The sequence below is a fragment of the Hippoglossus hippoglossus genome, chromosome 12 (genome assembly GCF_009819705.1).
Source record: "Hippoglossus hippoglossus isolate fHipHip1 chromosome 12, fHipHip1.pri, whole genome shotgun sequence".
In the NCBI taxonomy this organism is placed as follows: domain Eukaryota; kingdom Metazoa; phylum Chordata; class Actinopteri; order Pleuronectiformes; family Pleuronectidae; genus Hippoglossus; species Hippoglossus hippoglossus.
In genome coordinates this window covers 11,879,103-11,896,014 of record NC_047162.1, presented here as the reverse complement: position 1 = coordinate 11,896,014, position 16,912 = coordinate 11,879,103, and the positions used below count along the sequence as shown (strand labels likewise).

Sequence of the window (16,912 nt, the reverse complement as noted above, 5' to 3'; positions counted from 1 at the left end):
TTTCTTGGCTCATGTTCCATCCTTCCTCTAAGTTTCATATAAAACCATTCAGTAGTTTTTGTGTTATTCAACCAACCAACCAACCAACCAACCAACCAACAGACTGACCAGCCAACCAACTAAACAACAAATCAACCAACCTACCAAACAACCAACCGACTGACCAACCAAACAAACAAACAACCAACCAACCAACCAACCAACCAACCAACCAACCAACCAACAGACTGACCAACCAAACAAACAACCAACCAAACAAACAACCAACCAACCAACCAACCAACAGACTGACCAGCCAACCAACTAAACAAGTAATCAACCATCCAACCAACCAACCAAACAACCAACTGACTGAACAGCAAACCAACTAAACAACAAATCAACCAACCTACCAAACAACCAAACAACCAACTGACTGAACAGCCAACCAACCAAACAACCAACCAACCAACAGACTGACCAGCAAACCAACTAAACAACAAATCAACCAACCTACCAAACAACCAACCAACCAAACAACCAACCAGCCGACTGAAAAGACAACAAAATGTAACATCCTTAACTTTGGTAATAAAGTGATAGAATACCTTGTGTTTATTTCCTCTAGTAAATGCAAACAGTTGAACAGAAGAATAAACCTACAAACCATGAGCCAATAGAAGTGAGCTACACCTGCACATCACACACCAGTCACTGTGGGTGAGGAGGTGGGAGGTTTTACTGGGTTTGTCATTTCTGGTTTTATATGTCATGAGTTTTACCATCAGTCTCCCTGGGAACAGCTCAGCTCCACTTTGTACTTTTAAAAACGGTTTTACTGAAACTCACCTGTGCTGTCGCAAGTTTATCAAGTCTGCACCTGCAACTGCTGCAGTGTTGCCTCCAGTCAAAGGCGCGAACCCTCCCACCAGCGCGCACACACGTGCACACCCCCCCACACACTCTCTCTCTCTCTATCACACACACACACACACACACTCTCTCTCTCTCTCTCTCTCTCTCTCTCTCTCTCTCTCTCTCTCTCTCTCTCTCTCTCTTTCTGTGTCTCTCTCTCTTTCACACACACACACACACGCACACACACACACACACACACACACACACACACGCACACACACACACACGCACACACACACACCCTCGTGGGGCTGGCTTATATGCGGAAGCCTCAGTTCCGCTCTCTCCACTCCTCTTGGAAACTGACAAGCCACGGACCAAAGTCTCGCTCCTCACCCAGAGCCCGAGCACCGGACCCGGCTTCACGAGCGAGGTGAGTCCCGACAGCTGAACACTGACTGGAACTCATCGTCTCTGGTCGCTTTACTGCTTCAGGTTTACGACCCTGTCACAGACTTTCATTTTCGAACTCATCATAAAAAACTTCCTTGTGTACCTTTCCTCTAATAAACTCTTTATTATAGCACCACCACCACCACAGATGTCCACACTTTAACTTGACTTCTAACCAGTAGCAACCAGGCTGAGAGTGTGTTAGAATAAAGTCAGGCATGTGGTTTAATGTCACACCCACTGGAACACAGAGTAAAGACAAGTTAATGCTCAGTTTCCGTGAGAAGAAATGAGCAGTGCAGGGAGGGACAGGTTCTGCAAACAGGAAAATGAATGACGAAAACCTGGGTAATTATTGATCTGCCCCATGACTTCAACTGTTATTTTTGTGAGAATAAATTATCGTTGTATTTCAGTCATATTATTAAAGGTAAGACATGTGAAAGTAGGAATTTCATCATATTCTACTGAAGGTATAGTTTTTTTCATTTGTGACAAGGACACTTGCTTTAAACAATCATGTAACCAGCATGTGGACAAAGTGTCCCATAAAGTCAGGCTGGAACAAGTCCACCTGATTTTAAGTTGGTAAAGTGCATTGGTGCAGCTAATGACCTCACACTGAGAATCAACCTCAACATGTCCTGTCGATGATGATGATGATGTCACCAGCACCATTGTCTCCTGAAGCATTGAGACATGAGTATGACGAACATGTAGTCATGATAAACCCTGTTGACCCGTGTGTGATTTCCAATTTTGAAAGCTTTTTTACAATGATTATTATTATTATACAGTAATTGTGCAAACTTTTAACCCCAATGTCACATTTAATCCTGTTTACTTCCACCTGGCAGGTCCCATTCACTGTAAACCGGTTCCATTTAAATTCAGCATCAGACTATTTAGATATTGCACGTACTAAGCGAGTTAAAATAACATCTACTACAGGAACGTGTGCATGTCTGAGCCAGTAGATAACTTGGTCAGCAGTTCTCCTGTGTCCTGTGCTGAAAGGATTGTGTTTTAATCTGGCTTCTGGTGTGAAAGTGTTGAAACATTTGACAGAATAAAGCGCCGTTATGACAGGAACTGGAACGATAAGGCCCCAAGTGACAAATGACCAGAATTAAGCTCTAAATAGCCCAGAAAAAAAAAGAGGTTAATGTGGTTGCTGCTGATAAAATGTTTCGTACACAGCCCGACTGTTTGCCTTTGTTTGGGAACACTGAGAAGGTGTGTCTGCTCATGTCTATGCATGATATCATAAGGGACTGGAAAACAGGCAGTGACACGAGATGAGACCAGCCTTATGTTTGTTTTCTCCATATTAGGAAGAGAAATGCAGTTGATATGTGGGTCCAGCATAACTTTGAGACAGCATGAGCCAAAATTCCAGCTATTTGCCTTCCACCAAACATGTCACGCACCTTTTAACTGAGACGTCGGCTGGGAAATCCAATACGGAAGGAATCTGATGTACTTGTGACACAGCAATTCAATGCGGTGCATTCCTCGAGGGTTTGGTGGTTTAACAATGGCAGCGTGTCCTCTAGCTGGGACTTTTGGATCAAAGAGTGTTGAATAAAATCTACAGTGTTGATGTCCATTGTGTTTTGTGTCACTTGAGAAAATTGATGTTTGCAACCGTTTCCTGGAACAGTGAAAGTTGTGGTTGTGGCATCAGCAGCTTTCGTGACGTTAGAGTTCAGCTGCATTGTGCTGTAGTAAATCTCAAAAAACTTTATTATTTATACATAAAAGTATGTATTCATATGTTCTATAGCAGTTTTTTTTATACAGTGTTGTTACTCAGACAATGCCAGTGTATGCATGGGTTGAATTTCATGGTGACAATGTATGGAACAACATTCCATAGTGTATCCCGCCTCTTGCCCAATGTCAGCTGGGATTGGCCCATCCATGACCCTCAAAGGATAAGTGTTATCCTTTGAGGGGTAATAGATGGAACATCTTATTGTTTAGGCCTTTTCATTTCCCCAGCTCAACTCCAAGTCACCTTGAAGAGGCAGGCTGCTGTCTTCAATTGCTTTCTGTCTCATTATAGACTTGCATATTCTGCGTATGTGTGTTTGAGAATATCCACTTGATTGTGAAAGTGCATAGCATAAATACTGGAGCTATTCATGCCCTGCTGCGTTCCAGGTGTTCAGCTCCTCCCTGTCACTTTCACATGCGATTTTTTACTTCTTCTCCTCCACCTCCCCGCACACTTTTATGTCTGCTCGGCTTTAAAGAGGCCTGTTCCCCTCCGGGCGTGCCGGCGATGAGACAGCGTGCAGGCATGAGCCTCCGATTTGATTTGTGTCTCGTACGACTGACCAGGTGACGGGCTGCAGCAGGTGGTGCTGTGGCCCTGAGGGGATTTGTGATGGAAGCATGACTTGCAATGTCGAAATGACATGCCTCTGGGATTACAAGGTGTTATTACACATGAAATACTCACTGGGAAAGTATGTTGACTCTGCAATGCCCAGCACACATGAACATATACAGTGCATGTCTTTTGATGGTTAATTTCAAGGCAGGGGTTGAAATGTGTAGTTTCTTAGTTTTAAGAAGTTACATACACATCCATCACTGCCCTTTAAGGGTTGTGGAGGGGGGGGACTGGATCCAATCCCAGCTGACAGTGGGTGAGAGGCGGGGTTCACCCTCGACAGGTTGCCAGTTACAATTAGAATATGTATTTGGCAAAGTTCTCCAAAGCCCAAAAACTTTAAAATTAAACATTAACTTTAAACCTTTAATTTCATTACAAATGGATAGAAGTTATTTATCTATCCACCTCCAGTTTCCTTCACCAGCTTTTCCAACATGAAGTCTTGGCCTCCTCTGGGTCTCGGTTGCTTTACGAGTAAATTCTGATAACTATTATCAATGCTTCCATCTGTTCAAAGTCAGACTCAGCTTTACCTCTGTACTTCCCCCTCTTTCTTGTAATTGCAGTGCACGGTACATGGCGTGTAATGCTCATGAGCGAGTCTTTTGATGTCGTGTTTTCATGTCAACATCCTCTCTTTGCATTGGGCAGCTCAAAGGGGACGTCATGTATTTCCACGTGATCTGGGGTTTTTGCTGAAACTGTGCACAGCAGCAGCTTCCTCTCTTTCTTATTGGACAGTAAAGTGTATTCTGCAAATATGGTATAACCAATATCCCCAGTCATCAACCTAATGAATTAGATAATGCTCTAAATCTCCACATGTGACTGCACTTAACTTGGGTCTCGCTTCCAATAAATAGCTTGCAGCTTCAGTTTTTCAGGGGAAAAGGAATGCATGACAGGCAGGGCTTCAACCAGTGAAAATCAACTGTGCATGAACTATTTTATGGCCTCAAATCCTCTTTTCGGTGTCTCATTTTCTGGAACTGTCTATTTAATTTGCATGCACGTTACTATAATCAGGATATGATCCACCCATGAGGAAATGTATGTAATGTAGGCTGCAATTGCCATTTGTGGCAACAATTAAACTCTGAGCCGGCAGAAGTGAAGCTGAGCTCCAGCAAGTCTCCAGACATCCAGGGTGTTGCCTTTGTCGCTAATTTGTCAGTGTTCGGGCTGAGCAGCACGACAGTTGTCTTAGGAAAGAGCTCCATATTCTTATATTCATATTATAAGAATATTGATGATCTCAGATTGGTTTAGTTTTGTTCGAGCGTTATTCAGCAGCCGGTTCAGTGAGAGGACACTGAGATGATAGAAACTCTGATCTGAGATTCTTTGTAGCTAAACAAACGATTATCTGTGTTTATGTGTCACATATTTCCGACTGTTCCCTCGTTCTTTTTTGCAAACATCACTTCCAATGCGCTGGAAGAAGAAGAAGAATGCCATATCGCACTCTAAAGGGTTTTCTGACAGTCCTACATGAAAAAAGTTGAACCTTGCTTCATGGTAAAGATATAAAAGCTCTTTCATGGTGGTTCTTTGACTTCCAGCTCCTCGTTAAACCCTCCAGTTCTCACCCCTTTCCAGATCTGTCCTGCTCTCGAGAGGATTCACTGTAAACGATATATTACAGGCTCGCTCCTTTACCCAGACATGCTCCAAAGCTGCAGAGCTGGCATCTTAAATACTGAGAACTCATATTAGAAAGTTGCACTTGAATTTAACTTCTGTATGATAAAAGTCAAGCAAAGTCTTAAGACGTTGACTGTACATCATATCTGTAAAACATGTGTGAAGAGATATTGTGACGGACAGGAAAGAGGGAACATTCTTTAGTGTTTCAGATGTAAGATAATTATTATCGCTAGGAAAAGGATGGAAAAACAAGCAGCGGCATACACAACCTTTAATTTCTTTTCAAGGAATGCTGCTGTTTGGGTTTTAGCAGAATGGGCAGATTACAGTGCTCTACATTGATAACAGTAATCTTTACCAAATGTCAGTGTAGGCTGCACAGCGCACGTATACAACCTAATGCATGAATACACATTTTCTTTATTCCTGTTATTATCTTCTGTTTTTATTGTCTGTCGTATCTGAATATTTGTTCCATCTCTGTGGAGAATCGACATCTTGTTATATTATATCTCTTTTTAATATGGATTCGTGCACAGTGAGTATAAAACGATGTGTTGTTCTGTCTCCAGGTGAATCATGAGCAGCAGCTACAGCGTCTCCCTGGCTGGCCCCGCCCCCTGGGGCTTCAGACTGCAAGGAGGGAAGGACTTCTGTCTGCCCCTCACCATCTCACGGGTCAGTGACACACACACACACACACACACACACACACACACACACACACACACACACACACACACACACACAAACACCACTTGCGTAGCCTTTACTTCATGACACCTCTGAGGAATGCTACTCACGCTCACTATGCCATTTGCCTAGTCAGTGATAAAGTTCATGTCCCATTCATCTCCTGTGTGACACTCATTTCTGGATTTAGACACCTTCTCTAACAGTTCGTGGCCCCTGTTATTCCGCACCCCCCCCCTCGGTCTTGACCTATCCCCCGTCAAGACTGTGACTATTGTCATAATAATGTTACATAACTGAGCCGTGACCACAACATCCGTCAATTTAAGAATAAAAAAAAAAAGAAAAGCCACCCTCCCTTGAATTTCCTCCGACGGCCTTTCAGGATATATTTGGAGGATTAAGCCGGTGGCTGTTAACGCCTGCTGTCATTTGGAGGCGGGATAGTGCGAAGTGCCCTGGCCTTTCTCCCTGGCATTAGTTCTGATGTGAAACACAGGGGAGACGATGTGTGCTGGGTTCTGCAGTGGAAGCATCGGGACCTGTCCTTAAACAGCCCATTAGAATGAAACTCTAGAAAGCCACAGTGGTTCTGTAATAACTATCTGTGTGCCACATAAATTCCAGAGTGGGCTGACGAGGTTCTGTCGAGGCCTGAGCCCGGGGGGGAGGTTTCTGCTGGAAGAGCCGTGCACTGTTTGACAATCAGGCCTGTTTATCTGACAGGTCCATCCTCGGCATAAACATAGTTATAGTTACAGCGTTTATCTTCATATTGTTGCATTCATTTTAAGAAGTGCAGAGGAGTTTAATGTTGGTCTTTGGTGGATTCGAACCCAGGGCCGTCTGAAGTGTCTCAATTATACTAACATGCCTCTTGTCAAACAGGATTAGAAGTAGTCAGCTTGTCTTCTACCAGTGTGGCCCGTGCTGTGAAAATAACTGTCTGCTGCAGACTGAGCCGTGTTATTCACCTCTAACTGCTTCCTGTTATGTAATCGCGATCTCAGTGTCAGGTCCAAGGTCAGTTACAGTGTTTATTTGCTGGCGGGATCGGTTACAACATTTTGAAAGTTATGTGCCGAGAAGTGAAGTGACTTTGTATCAGGACATAATTACTCCAAAGGGTACGAAAAGGCCAGCATAGCTGCTCCGACTATTTTTATGCCTTGCCACTGTGATAATAATGGTACCTGGCACGTGTCGTACACGTGCACGTAGCTGTCGGCACACATCCTGTCATCATATCTCAAAAACAATACGTGACTGAAGGAGCTCCACACTCGTCACCTGATTAGATATTGGATTACATTCAAGTATTAAAATGTATAAAAATAGAAGAAAAATCTCAATCTTTCCAGAGGTGAAGTTGAAAATGAATATATTGAATATTTTCAACAGCTTAATGCAGTTTCACTTCAATTCTTAAGGGTCAAGAGGACATGTATCCTACTTTCATATAGATTTTTGGTATTATATCAAAAATGGTATTGGTATTATTACATATGGTATTTGCCGTGTCAGGTTTTCATGGTATAAAGAGGATTAAAACAAAATGAGACAGGTGACCCGACAGGAACTTTGCATCTATTCAAATCTGGAGTGCATGTGAAGTGGTAGGTCTGACGAGTCATTTTTTTGTGGGTCATGGTTGCGGTTTAGCTCTGGACCATAAAAGTGTGTCCACCAGCCGCCCTGTGCTGACTCATCAGCGGTCAGGAGCTGCAGAGCGACGCTCCCTTTATTCGATTTTCAGAGTGAACGGCTTAGATTTCCTGTTATTGTGCCAGGGATCATTTTTCCATTTGTCTATTAATACCAGAATCCTATTGTCACATCAGGCCAACACGATGCAGGCTGTAGTAGTATAGCTAAGGGTTCATACATCCATTTATTTACATACTTTTTTACTAAATATTGCAGATGTCAGTTTTATCCATCTACTGTATCTGTATCAACCAACTGTATTTACCAAGGGAAGAGTTAGTCAGCAGAAGGTACGTATATGTATGGAAACATCTGCCAACAGTTTAACCATTACTTCAGCTCGGCCATTAGATGAATTAGTAGAAAATTGAGCCGACCACAGGCCTATTTTCAGGTTCATTAGACATCGACAATGTTAAATAGACTTTTCTGTAAAGAATAACCATCTGTTGGTATCACATTAGATCTCGTATTGTTTTGCTTTGATGGATACGATAACTGGAATAATGATGTAATGACTCGACATATGCGTCCCATATGTAACTGATCCTCAGATTATGTACATAATTTAAGGCCGGTTCCTCACGACGAGACGACCGCAGCCTGTTTTCCTTGTTCCTTTTAAGGAGTATCTGGCCGTTGTAAAAGCACTAAATAAAAATGTGAGTGGGTGGACAGTATATGCTGTGCCATAAATATTCATTGTGCAATATTCAGTTGGGTGTCTGAATACTAACAAAAAATTCCCAAAATGCACAAAAGACGCCCATTACAACAGTAACTATATTTGGGGGAGAAGGATGTACGCACATCGATACCTGTGACCTGCACCCATTGGACGATACTAACTGTCAGTCACACAGTATCCATGACCCAAATGCATACCAAGCTTTAACATCTATTTTACTCTAAATGGGACGATAGTTTACTAAATGAACATCATGCTGTGTTGAAGAAGACTCGAAACTAATGATTGAGACCATGAACTCCTTAGGTAAATGTTTACTAATGTTATACATTTCTCATTGACTTCTATACAAAGACTTCTTATAGCAACAGGTGGAGTCGTCCTCTGCTGGTCATTCGAGAGAATGCAGGCTTCAGGCACAAGTCCATTTTGTACATATGGTGAAATTCCCTCCGTGAATATTTTAGTGCAGTGACGTTGAATTGGAGAGCGTAACTGTGAGCTCTGAAATGGTTTTGTGTTCGAAAGGTTAGCATGAACCCTTTCATCAAAAAAACTAGCATGTTGTACGAATGTATATACAAGTTGTGTTTTGTTATGTTAATTCTGTGTTGTTGACTCAACTTTTAACAAAGCAACTAACCGTCAGAAGTGAGACCACCCAGTATTGTATAGACGTGTAATGGAGGAAGGACTTAGTTCTGTACATTTTGTGTGCGGATGCCTGTTCCTCCAGACTCTTTCCATCCTTGTTGTCTGTGGTTAGTCCAGCTCCTTTTTCAGGAATTTCTTGACAGGCCTCCACATGGAAAGACTTCCACTGGCAACTTCTATTGATTTGAGTGGACGCGCTATTATAGCACTACTTATGATTACTTATATGGTTATAAAATCTGTAAAAAAACCTTCACCCCATCATGCATGCCTGTGTTCATCATTGTCTGGTTCCCGTGGGTCAGGACGAGGGCAGCACAGTGAAATTGTTCCCTTCTTTTTCCATTGACCCCTCACTTCCCCTACTTGCCCTTCGTATCCTTTTGTTTGCTGTTTTAGTGGCCTGCGATACTTGGAGGGAACATTCGCACAAGCTAATTTTAGCTCTTTGTTTGCATTAGAGCTCTGTCCCTCCAGATGTATCCTTTTAATGCAACTACCTTTATTTTTTTCATATGATGAAGCTACTTCAAGATAATCAATTTAAATTTGATGTGACGATAACCATCAGTCATATTTAATGACCTATAGATATAGAATTGGAACTTTCATACTTAAAATGTCAGAATATGTCCTTTTTTATGGTTTAATATTTAAAGGATCACCTAGATAACATATAACGCATAAAAAAGACATATTGCAGTGATTAGCATTGTAGCGTAACAAAGTTTTCATATCGTAAAGGCTCAGATCCAGAAAAAATCTAATCAGGTGGAGAGAGACTCTGGCTGAAATCGGCGAGGCAGCAAGCGTGTGGTCTGCAACCGTGGAGCTGCCAAAGTGTTTGTTTCTGTCTCTTCTATTAAATCTCCCGAACATTTTAACATGGAAAGCGACATTTAGTAGAGACCGTTTTGAATCTTTTCAGTTTTTTATCATCTTCACGGACAATAATCTAATAAACTGTGATTTTACGCAGGCTCCTAAAGACGTGTTCAGGTTACATGTGTGTTTTAGTAGAAAAATGTCATCTGCAGTATGTGTTTGATCCCCGGCTGAGCTCTCTGGTGTCTGTCTCGAGCTGTATCGCGGCATCTGCTTTCAATCTCCCCAATGCAATATGGCAGAGTTATAAAGAATAACTTGATTTTGATTTAGATCGCTCACTCTATTATTTTTTGATGGAATCCTCTTTGTCTCCGCTTGCTGCTTAGAAGAGAATGAGCCCATGTGGTATAAATTCAAAGACGTGCAAAAAAGCCCTGCAGACTTTGTGGTTTGCAGCTTGAACTACAACCCACAATTACTGCAGTGGGACAGTGATAACAGTGATAGTGACTCGCTCTTGATAACAGACATCTCCTGATATAAAGCACTGTCAAGCGTTTGCACAGCTCTCAAGTTGCAAGTCCATTTATACGTTTACCACAGTCGCTGAAAGTGAAACTCATTTCCCCACACCAAGTATCCATTAGTGTTCAAGTGCCTTCTTGAGTTATGTTGTTGTACCTTTGAATGAACCCACGTTTTTTAACGTCTTAGCTGCTGTAAAGCGCAGAAACCGTATATTCTTAAGATTTAACCTGTGATAAAGTATTTCCATACCCATATGCAGCCAGAACACGTTGCCATCCAGAAAGTAGGTGAAACTTAACAATGATCTTGGGCATTTTGGTTGGTAGAAAGCCAAAAGAGTTGGAGTGAGTTGGAATTGAGTTACAAACTCAATCTGGTGCATGAATTAGGCTCCATCATGTCTAAATACCCGTTTAAAGCAACACTACGTGGATTTTACTGAGCAACAGCGCCCTCTGCAGCCACACATGGTCTCTAATTCTGTTTGGCTCAGTGTCCATCAATGCATTGAGCTCTCACATGTGTAGTCTCACTCACTGAACTGAAACTTAACTGTACACTGGATATTACCCATGATCCTCGACTTATTAACCAGAAGAGCTGCTGCTGCAACAAATACACCAAACTTTCTGTAGAATTCTTAATATTTAAAATTTTCAGCTCTGAATATTGGAGATATATTGATTTTTAATGACTTCTAATTATTTTTGAGTGATCCAAAGTTTGGTTTGATTCTGGTAGTACAACAATTCTCTCAGGAGATCGTACATTAACATGTGTTCAGGGTGAGGATTGGAAATGAAAGCGGCACCATTCTCTCTATTCCAAATCCAACTGAAGTTGAAGTTGCTATTTTAAGGTAAAAAACGTTGCTCTGCCATGATCTGCTTGAGCAGCGCTTGTCAGCCGGCCTTGTTTCTGACCTGACTAAAGCGCATTCACTATTCATCGAGGGCTTGGTGCCGCTTTGTGCTGTTTTGTTTGTGTTGTCATGGCGATTTGACTGAGAGCACCCGTGTAGGTCCGCCTGGCATCTCGTGTTTTCCAGCCGCCTGATTGATGTAGCAAGAGACGGGGGTCAAACCATGACAACCACCACCGTACCGCTGCTCGAGTGCGCTTAATTGGGATGTTTGGCTTGGAGGAAAAGGGTACTTTGCCATTTTGTACCCCTCCCCGACTGCTGTCTTCTCCATTAACATGCACTCTTCTCCCTGTTGAAACAGTTTGTGCCAAGTGTAGCAGGTGTGTAACCGTACAGCGCTTAGTGGAGGGTTACTTATTTTAATTAGACAGTCGGAGTGAGTCAATCCGCTGCAGCCTGGAGGACATAACGTTGGTACCGAGCCTTTTTCCATATAAGGTCCTCTGTCTTACGTCTTCCCTACACAGACATGACATGCGTCTCACAGGCCTTCAGCTCCCACCACAAGACTCTTCCTGTAACATGACTTCTGAAACGTAAAAATGACCACAACCCTTTTCCTTCCACCATAATTTCGACATTAAAGACAGGAAATTACAAACCTACCAGGAGGGAACACGATTAGTATCCTAATAATAACGTATGCGTGATCTTAAACATACTACCTCTCCCCAAGTGTATCTGTTTTTTAAAGCATGTACTGTAAATGTTTTGCCCATACTGAGTGTTGTGTGAAATTTTAAATGTTTGGCGTTGTCACTGTGGTGTAAATCAGTGGTTTGAATGGTATTTGGAGTTTTGGCAGCAGCTTTACTCCACTGAGCAGAGACTTTATTTGCACCATATCAACTTTTTAACAAAGCTGTTTTCTCTTTCAACACAATCTCTGACTCCTGTTCCCATCAAGAACAAATCAAAGTTTTAAAGTAAAACATTTAAAACAGTTTTGAGAATGAACCAGATTTTTTTTAAATTTGCTTTAATGACTTTATTTGATTGTATCTAAATAAACGATTGATTAAACACACAGGGAAGAAAAGGACTGTTCATTTTCAAAGCTTCTGTTGAACTTTGTATGGTTTTATAGTCTGTACACCCTCTTTTTACATATAACATATACATATACATACAGTGTACATATACTATTTCTTATTTCTGTACAGGAATTACAAGACACCCCTTATTTAAAAAAATGACATCTTCTTTCTGTATTAGATATACAGAACATGTGGAAAAAAGAGAAACATTTAAATCTAAAATGAAGTATTGAATATCAGAACTATTGCATATCAAGTTGACTCAATAAAGATAATTTTCTCTTCCCCCAGGTTTTCTCCAGATAAATGTGCTCATCTTTTTACAGTCGGACAAAGATGAGAGTTCTTCCATAAAAAACATTTGCTGCAGAGATAAATCATGGAGCCTTTTAGTGAGGAATAATCATACCCTCCAGTGTAGGACACTAAGTATTGTGCATTATGTTGCTTTCAAGGTATATTTTAGAGGCACTTACATGAGCAGCGCGGACCCACCAGTAACTGCACAGCAGTAAAATCAGCCGTGTGGAGAGGACCACAGCAGCGTAGCAGCCGCACCATTGTGAGGCTGGAATCCCATTCATGTAAACGCAGTTGGAAAGACATTCGAAAAACGTCTTTCTCATCTGCCAAACAAACACAAAGACTCCCGGCACCTTTTTTTTACTCTTTACACTAAGTTGTAAAACTCCCTCCTCCTTTTTTTTATTTAACCTAGAAAAGTTTGAAATAGGAACTTGTTCTTTGATCGAGTGCACACATTACATACTACAAAGCGGTCGGGAGTATTCGTTAAAATCACATTGCAAAAACATCCTGCTCTCTTGCTGGAGCTGGAGTAGCACAGCCAAGGTTCCTGTTCATTACTTATCTGCTCTCTGCCATGAGTGCGTCAGACCTTGATTTATATTTATAGATGGTGGATTCCAGGGATTCCTACTGTAACATCTATTTATTTTTTTCTCCTTGTGAGTGAGGCAGCGTGTGAGTCGGGGTTATAAAGTGCTCTCTGTCTGCTGCAGACGAGAGCGTCAAACATTAAAACACATCTTTCTGGGAATGTTACAAGAGTCCGCTTCTCTCTTCACCTCTAGAAATAGGACATGTTTGAGGAATTGCCATAGAGCTATGTACAGTCCTCTCTCACATCCCTACAAGGAGAGAGCTTGTCCTTTCCATTCTCTCTCTTTCTCTCCGACACACACACACACACACACACACACACACATTAACACACACACAGACGTCCAGAGAGAGGGAGACATTGAGGGATGGAGAGACATGTCCCAGGGACATGTTCATTCAACAATCCCCCCCCTACTTCCCCCTGCTGTTGACCTCTGGAGCTGTAGTGTCGACAATATCGGCAAAAATTTGTCTTTCATATACAGATCAGCATCTGCATTTATGTTTAACATGTGCCAATATATTTTTCGTTTGTAGATAATGTTTGGATGAAAACTGCATTTTCTTTTTTTTTCTTATTTCATGTTCTATAAATTTGATTATAATTGTGTTTTATTTTTAAACTCAGAAGGCGCCTACCTCTGCCAAGGCCAATGTCCTATCTCACCAAGTTTCAATCACTTCTGTGGTTTTTTGCATAATCCTGCTTAGTAACTAACAAACACAGATGAAAACATAACCTCCATGTTGGAAGTAAATATCAGGCCTTGATTAAATTTCTTTGTCATAAGGGGTTAACAACACCATTGACATTATTTTATTCAACGTATATATTGGCAGACTCTTTAGTATCAAAAACGTCTAACTTGCAAATATCCGTATTATTGTCTGCACACCGGTTGGGCTCTGTAGAGTAAGACGGGGCCAGTGGATACCAGTGATCTGTGCTCACTCTCTCTTTATTGGCCTCCACACTGAACACTAATGATTTGTTTTACTGACAGTGACTGAGTCAGGTCAGACGCAGTAAACGCTGACAGGTGCGAGTCTGTGTCAGACGTCCAGAGGGCAAGTGAGTCAGCTGAAGCTTTACGTGCCCGTACAGCGAGCGCCCCCTGCTCTTTGTGAGTCACACTGAGCATGCTGCTGCACTGCAGGTCTCCTCGATGCCGGCGTGCATACATCCGTCGCAGCTACACATTCTACATTCTTCTGATCCTCTCGATAAGGAGGCAGGGAAAGGAGCCCAGCTCCGGAGAAATGTGTGGGTCACTGCCGCCACCGCTTTGTCACTTCCTCATTCTTTCTCGTCCTCCCTCCCACTCCTTTCCCTAGTTTGTCAGTATGAGGGTCAACACAATGGGACATTGTTTATGTCTCAGCTTAAAACCGGGAAAAGGTTCTTTGAGGTTATCGAACCTGAGCACATTCTTTATGAGTGGGTAATGGGAATATCTTGTTCTGCGTTTATCTGTCTAATCAGGGCGGGTTTATGTAAATAACAAAGATGATTGGAAAGCGACGAGGCTTTTCTTTGGCATGCAGAGATTTGATTTTGATTTTTAGACAGCAGAGGTGAAGGTGTTATTTGACATTTACTCTGAGTCCCAATTTTATGTTCCACACATCGATGGAGTCAACTGACAAAATCACTTTCCTTCCCGACTAAGAGAACACAGAGTGCATGCAAACACAAGTGGGCAGTGAGTGAGTGATAAGGTGTGCAGAGCCTTGTGCAATCACTGGTCGATCACCGCTCCTCCTGGTTGAGAGTCATCCCATCGCCATGGTTTTATTATGTTGATTCCTGTTTGTTAAATGCGTGTCTCAGCATGAAAGCAACAGAAGAGCTGACTAACCTTCACCCTGCTTCTCACTGATAGACAGATGGTTGAAGAGCTTGAAGCTATTAAGCCTGAGTCAACGTTACCAAGTATTAAATGAATCTCTCTCTGAGAACTTTTACAAGCTTTTACCCACTTTGTGTTGCTTTGGAAAATATACAAACCCCTGTATTTGTTAAAATAGGTTTCATTCACTATATATAAAAAAATGCGCAACGAAAAATATGGGTCAGACCACACATCCTGTTCACCAGCACCTGTAAGCACCACAGTAACAGACAAATCCTTAAATAGACGCATGTAGCAAAACCTATGGATGTGGCCCATGAAAATCTCAGGGTACAACTGTAGATTTAAATTTCCCAAATGCAGTTGTGCTCAGCTGAAAGAGACGCAAAACAACTGCAGCTGAAGCCGTCGTCATTGGCAGTCATCCACCTTTATGTGTGTAAATTAGAAATCTGCATTTGTAATTTTTTGTATTGCAAAGTACAGAGTTTATCATTTTTTTATATTTACTTACCAGCATCAATACTATATTTGTAATTGAAACACACATCACACACTTGTGACTATAATTTAAACATTGGGAAATCATGTGGTCTGGATTTGTGGTCAGTGGTTATTTGGTTGCTGAGTCATCCCAGTGGGAATGCTTTGGATTTTTTTTATGGGCAGATCTTTTTTTTTTTTAGGTGCATGTAGAATCCTGTCCCGTGTTGTCAGGAGAATAAGAAGTTTATCTTATCTGACTAAAGTTTCATAAGACGGGAAACTGGAAGGAGAGCACATTGCTTGGTGATTCCAAACAACAAAATCAACACTAAAGTACTTACACAGAATTTTATCTTTATTCTTCTTTCTGAGAATGCATGATGTAAAACCCTAAAGTTTCAAATGTACACACAGAAAAAAAAATAGTAACGGGTGTTAATGAACATTTCACTTCTGACAGAATGAATCTTTCTCTTCAATAAGAGGCAGAGTTGGTGTAACTCTTCTGCAATATGTGCATTATTGAGCGTGTTTTCTTGTTTGCATGTTTATATTGCAGCTCACTGATGGAGGCAAGGCGATCCGAGCCAAGATGAGCGTCGGAGACATCATTCTCTCCATCAACGGCATTGCCACAAATGGCATGAATCACCTCGAGGCCCAGAACAAGATCAAGGCCTGCACAGGCAATCTCAGCCTCTCTCTACAGAGGTAACACATGCACACACGAGCGCACCTTCTGATATATAATCTATGAACTTTATAGTTCAACAATGAAATGCATACTTTGTCCATTTGCCTGCACCACCTGTGTGTATCCCAGCCTACGAGTGGAACTTTTGCAATGTGCTTTTAAAGCATCTTTCACATTCTGACAAACATGTTTATGCAGCAACAGGAAGCTTGATTGCTATATTTGGTTTATTCGACCTGCATTCAATTTGCCTTTTCATCATTTGAAACAGAGGAGCTCCCGTTGTGCTAATTTGAAACAGCTCTGCCTCTGCAGGTCCTGCAGCCACTTTGCAAGCATTAGACCAGATTAAGCTTAGTGTTGGTTTATGCAGCGAATCAGTTCATCTGCATCGTAATTAGAGTTGACAATCGTGGTATTGGATTCATAGCGGGCCTGAAAAGTTAATTTAAAGAGAAATCTGCACTTTAGCATCAAGATTTAGACTTAATTCAACACATTTAATGCAGATTAGTTGACTTGACATAAACTGAGGGCCCAGGGTCGGAAATCCTGTGCTAAAGTATTAACTA

General features: G+C 41.7%; 1 protein-coding gene across 3 annotated transcripts in view; it reads left to right on the top strand.

Moving 5' to 3' along the window:
• Nucleotides 1-1,118: 1,118 nt before the first annotated feature.
• Nucleotides 1,119-16,912, top strand: part of pdlim5b (PDZ and LIM domain 5b) — a 36,587-nt gene continuing 20,793 nt past the window's right edge. For all 3 annotated transcript variants that reach the window (XM_034602522.1, XM_034602521.1, XM_034602520.1), the window contains exons 1-3: nt 1,119-1,270; nt 5,914-6,019; nt 16,206-16,357. In XM_034602522.1, coding sequence (XP_034458413.1) covers nt 5,921-6,019; nt 16,206-16,357 — 251 coding nt within the window. In that variant the 5' untranslated portion in view covers nt 1,119-1,270; nt 5,914-5,920. The remainder of the gene's footprint in view (nt 1,271-5,913; nt 6,020-16,205; nt 16,358-16,912) is intronic.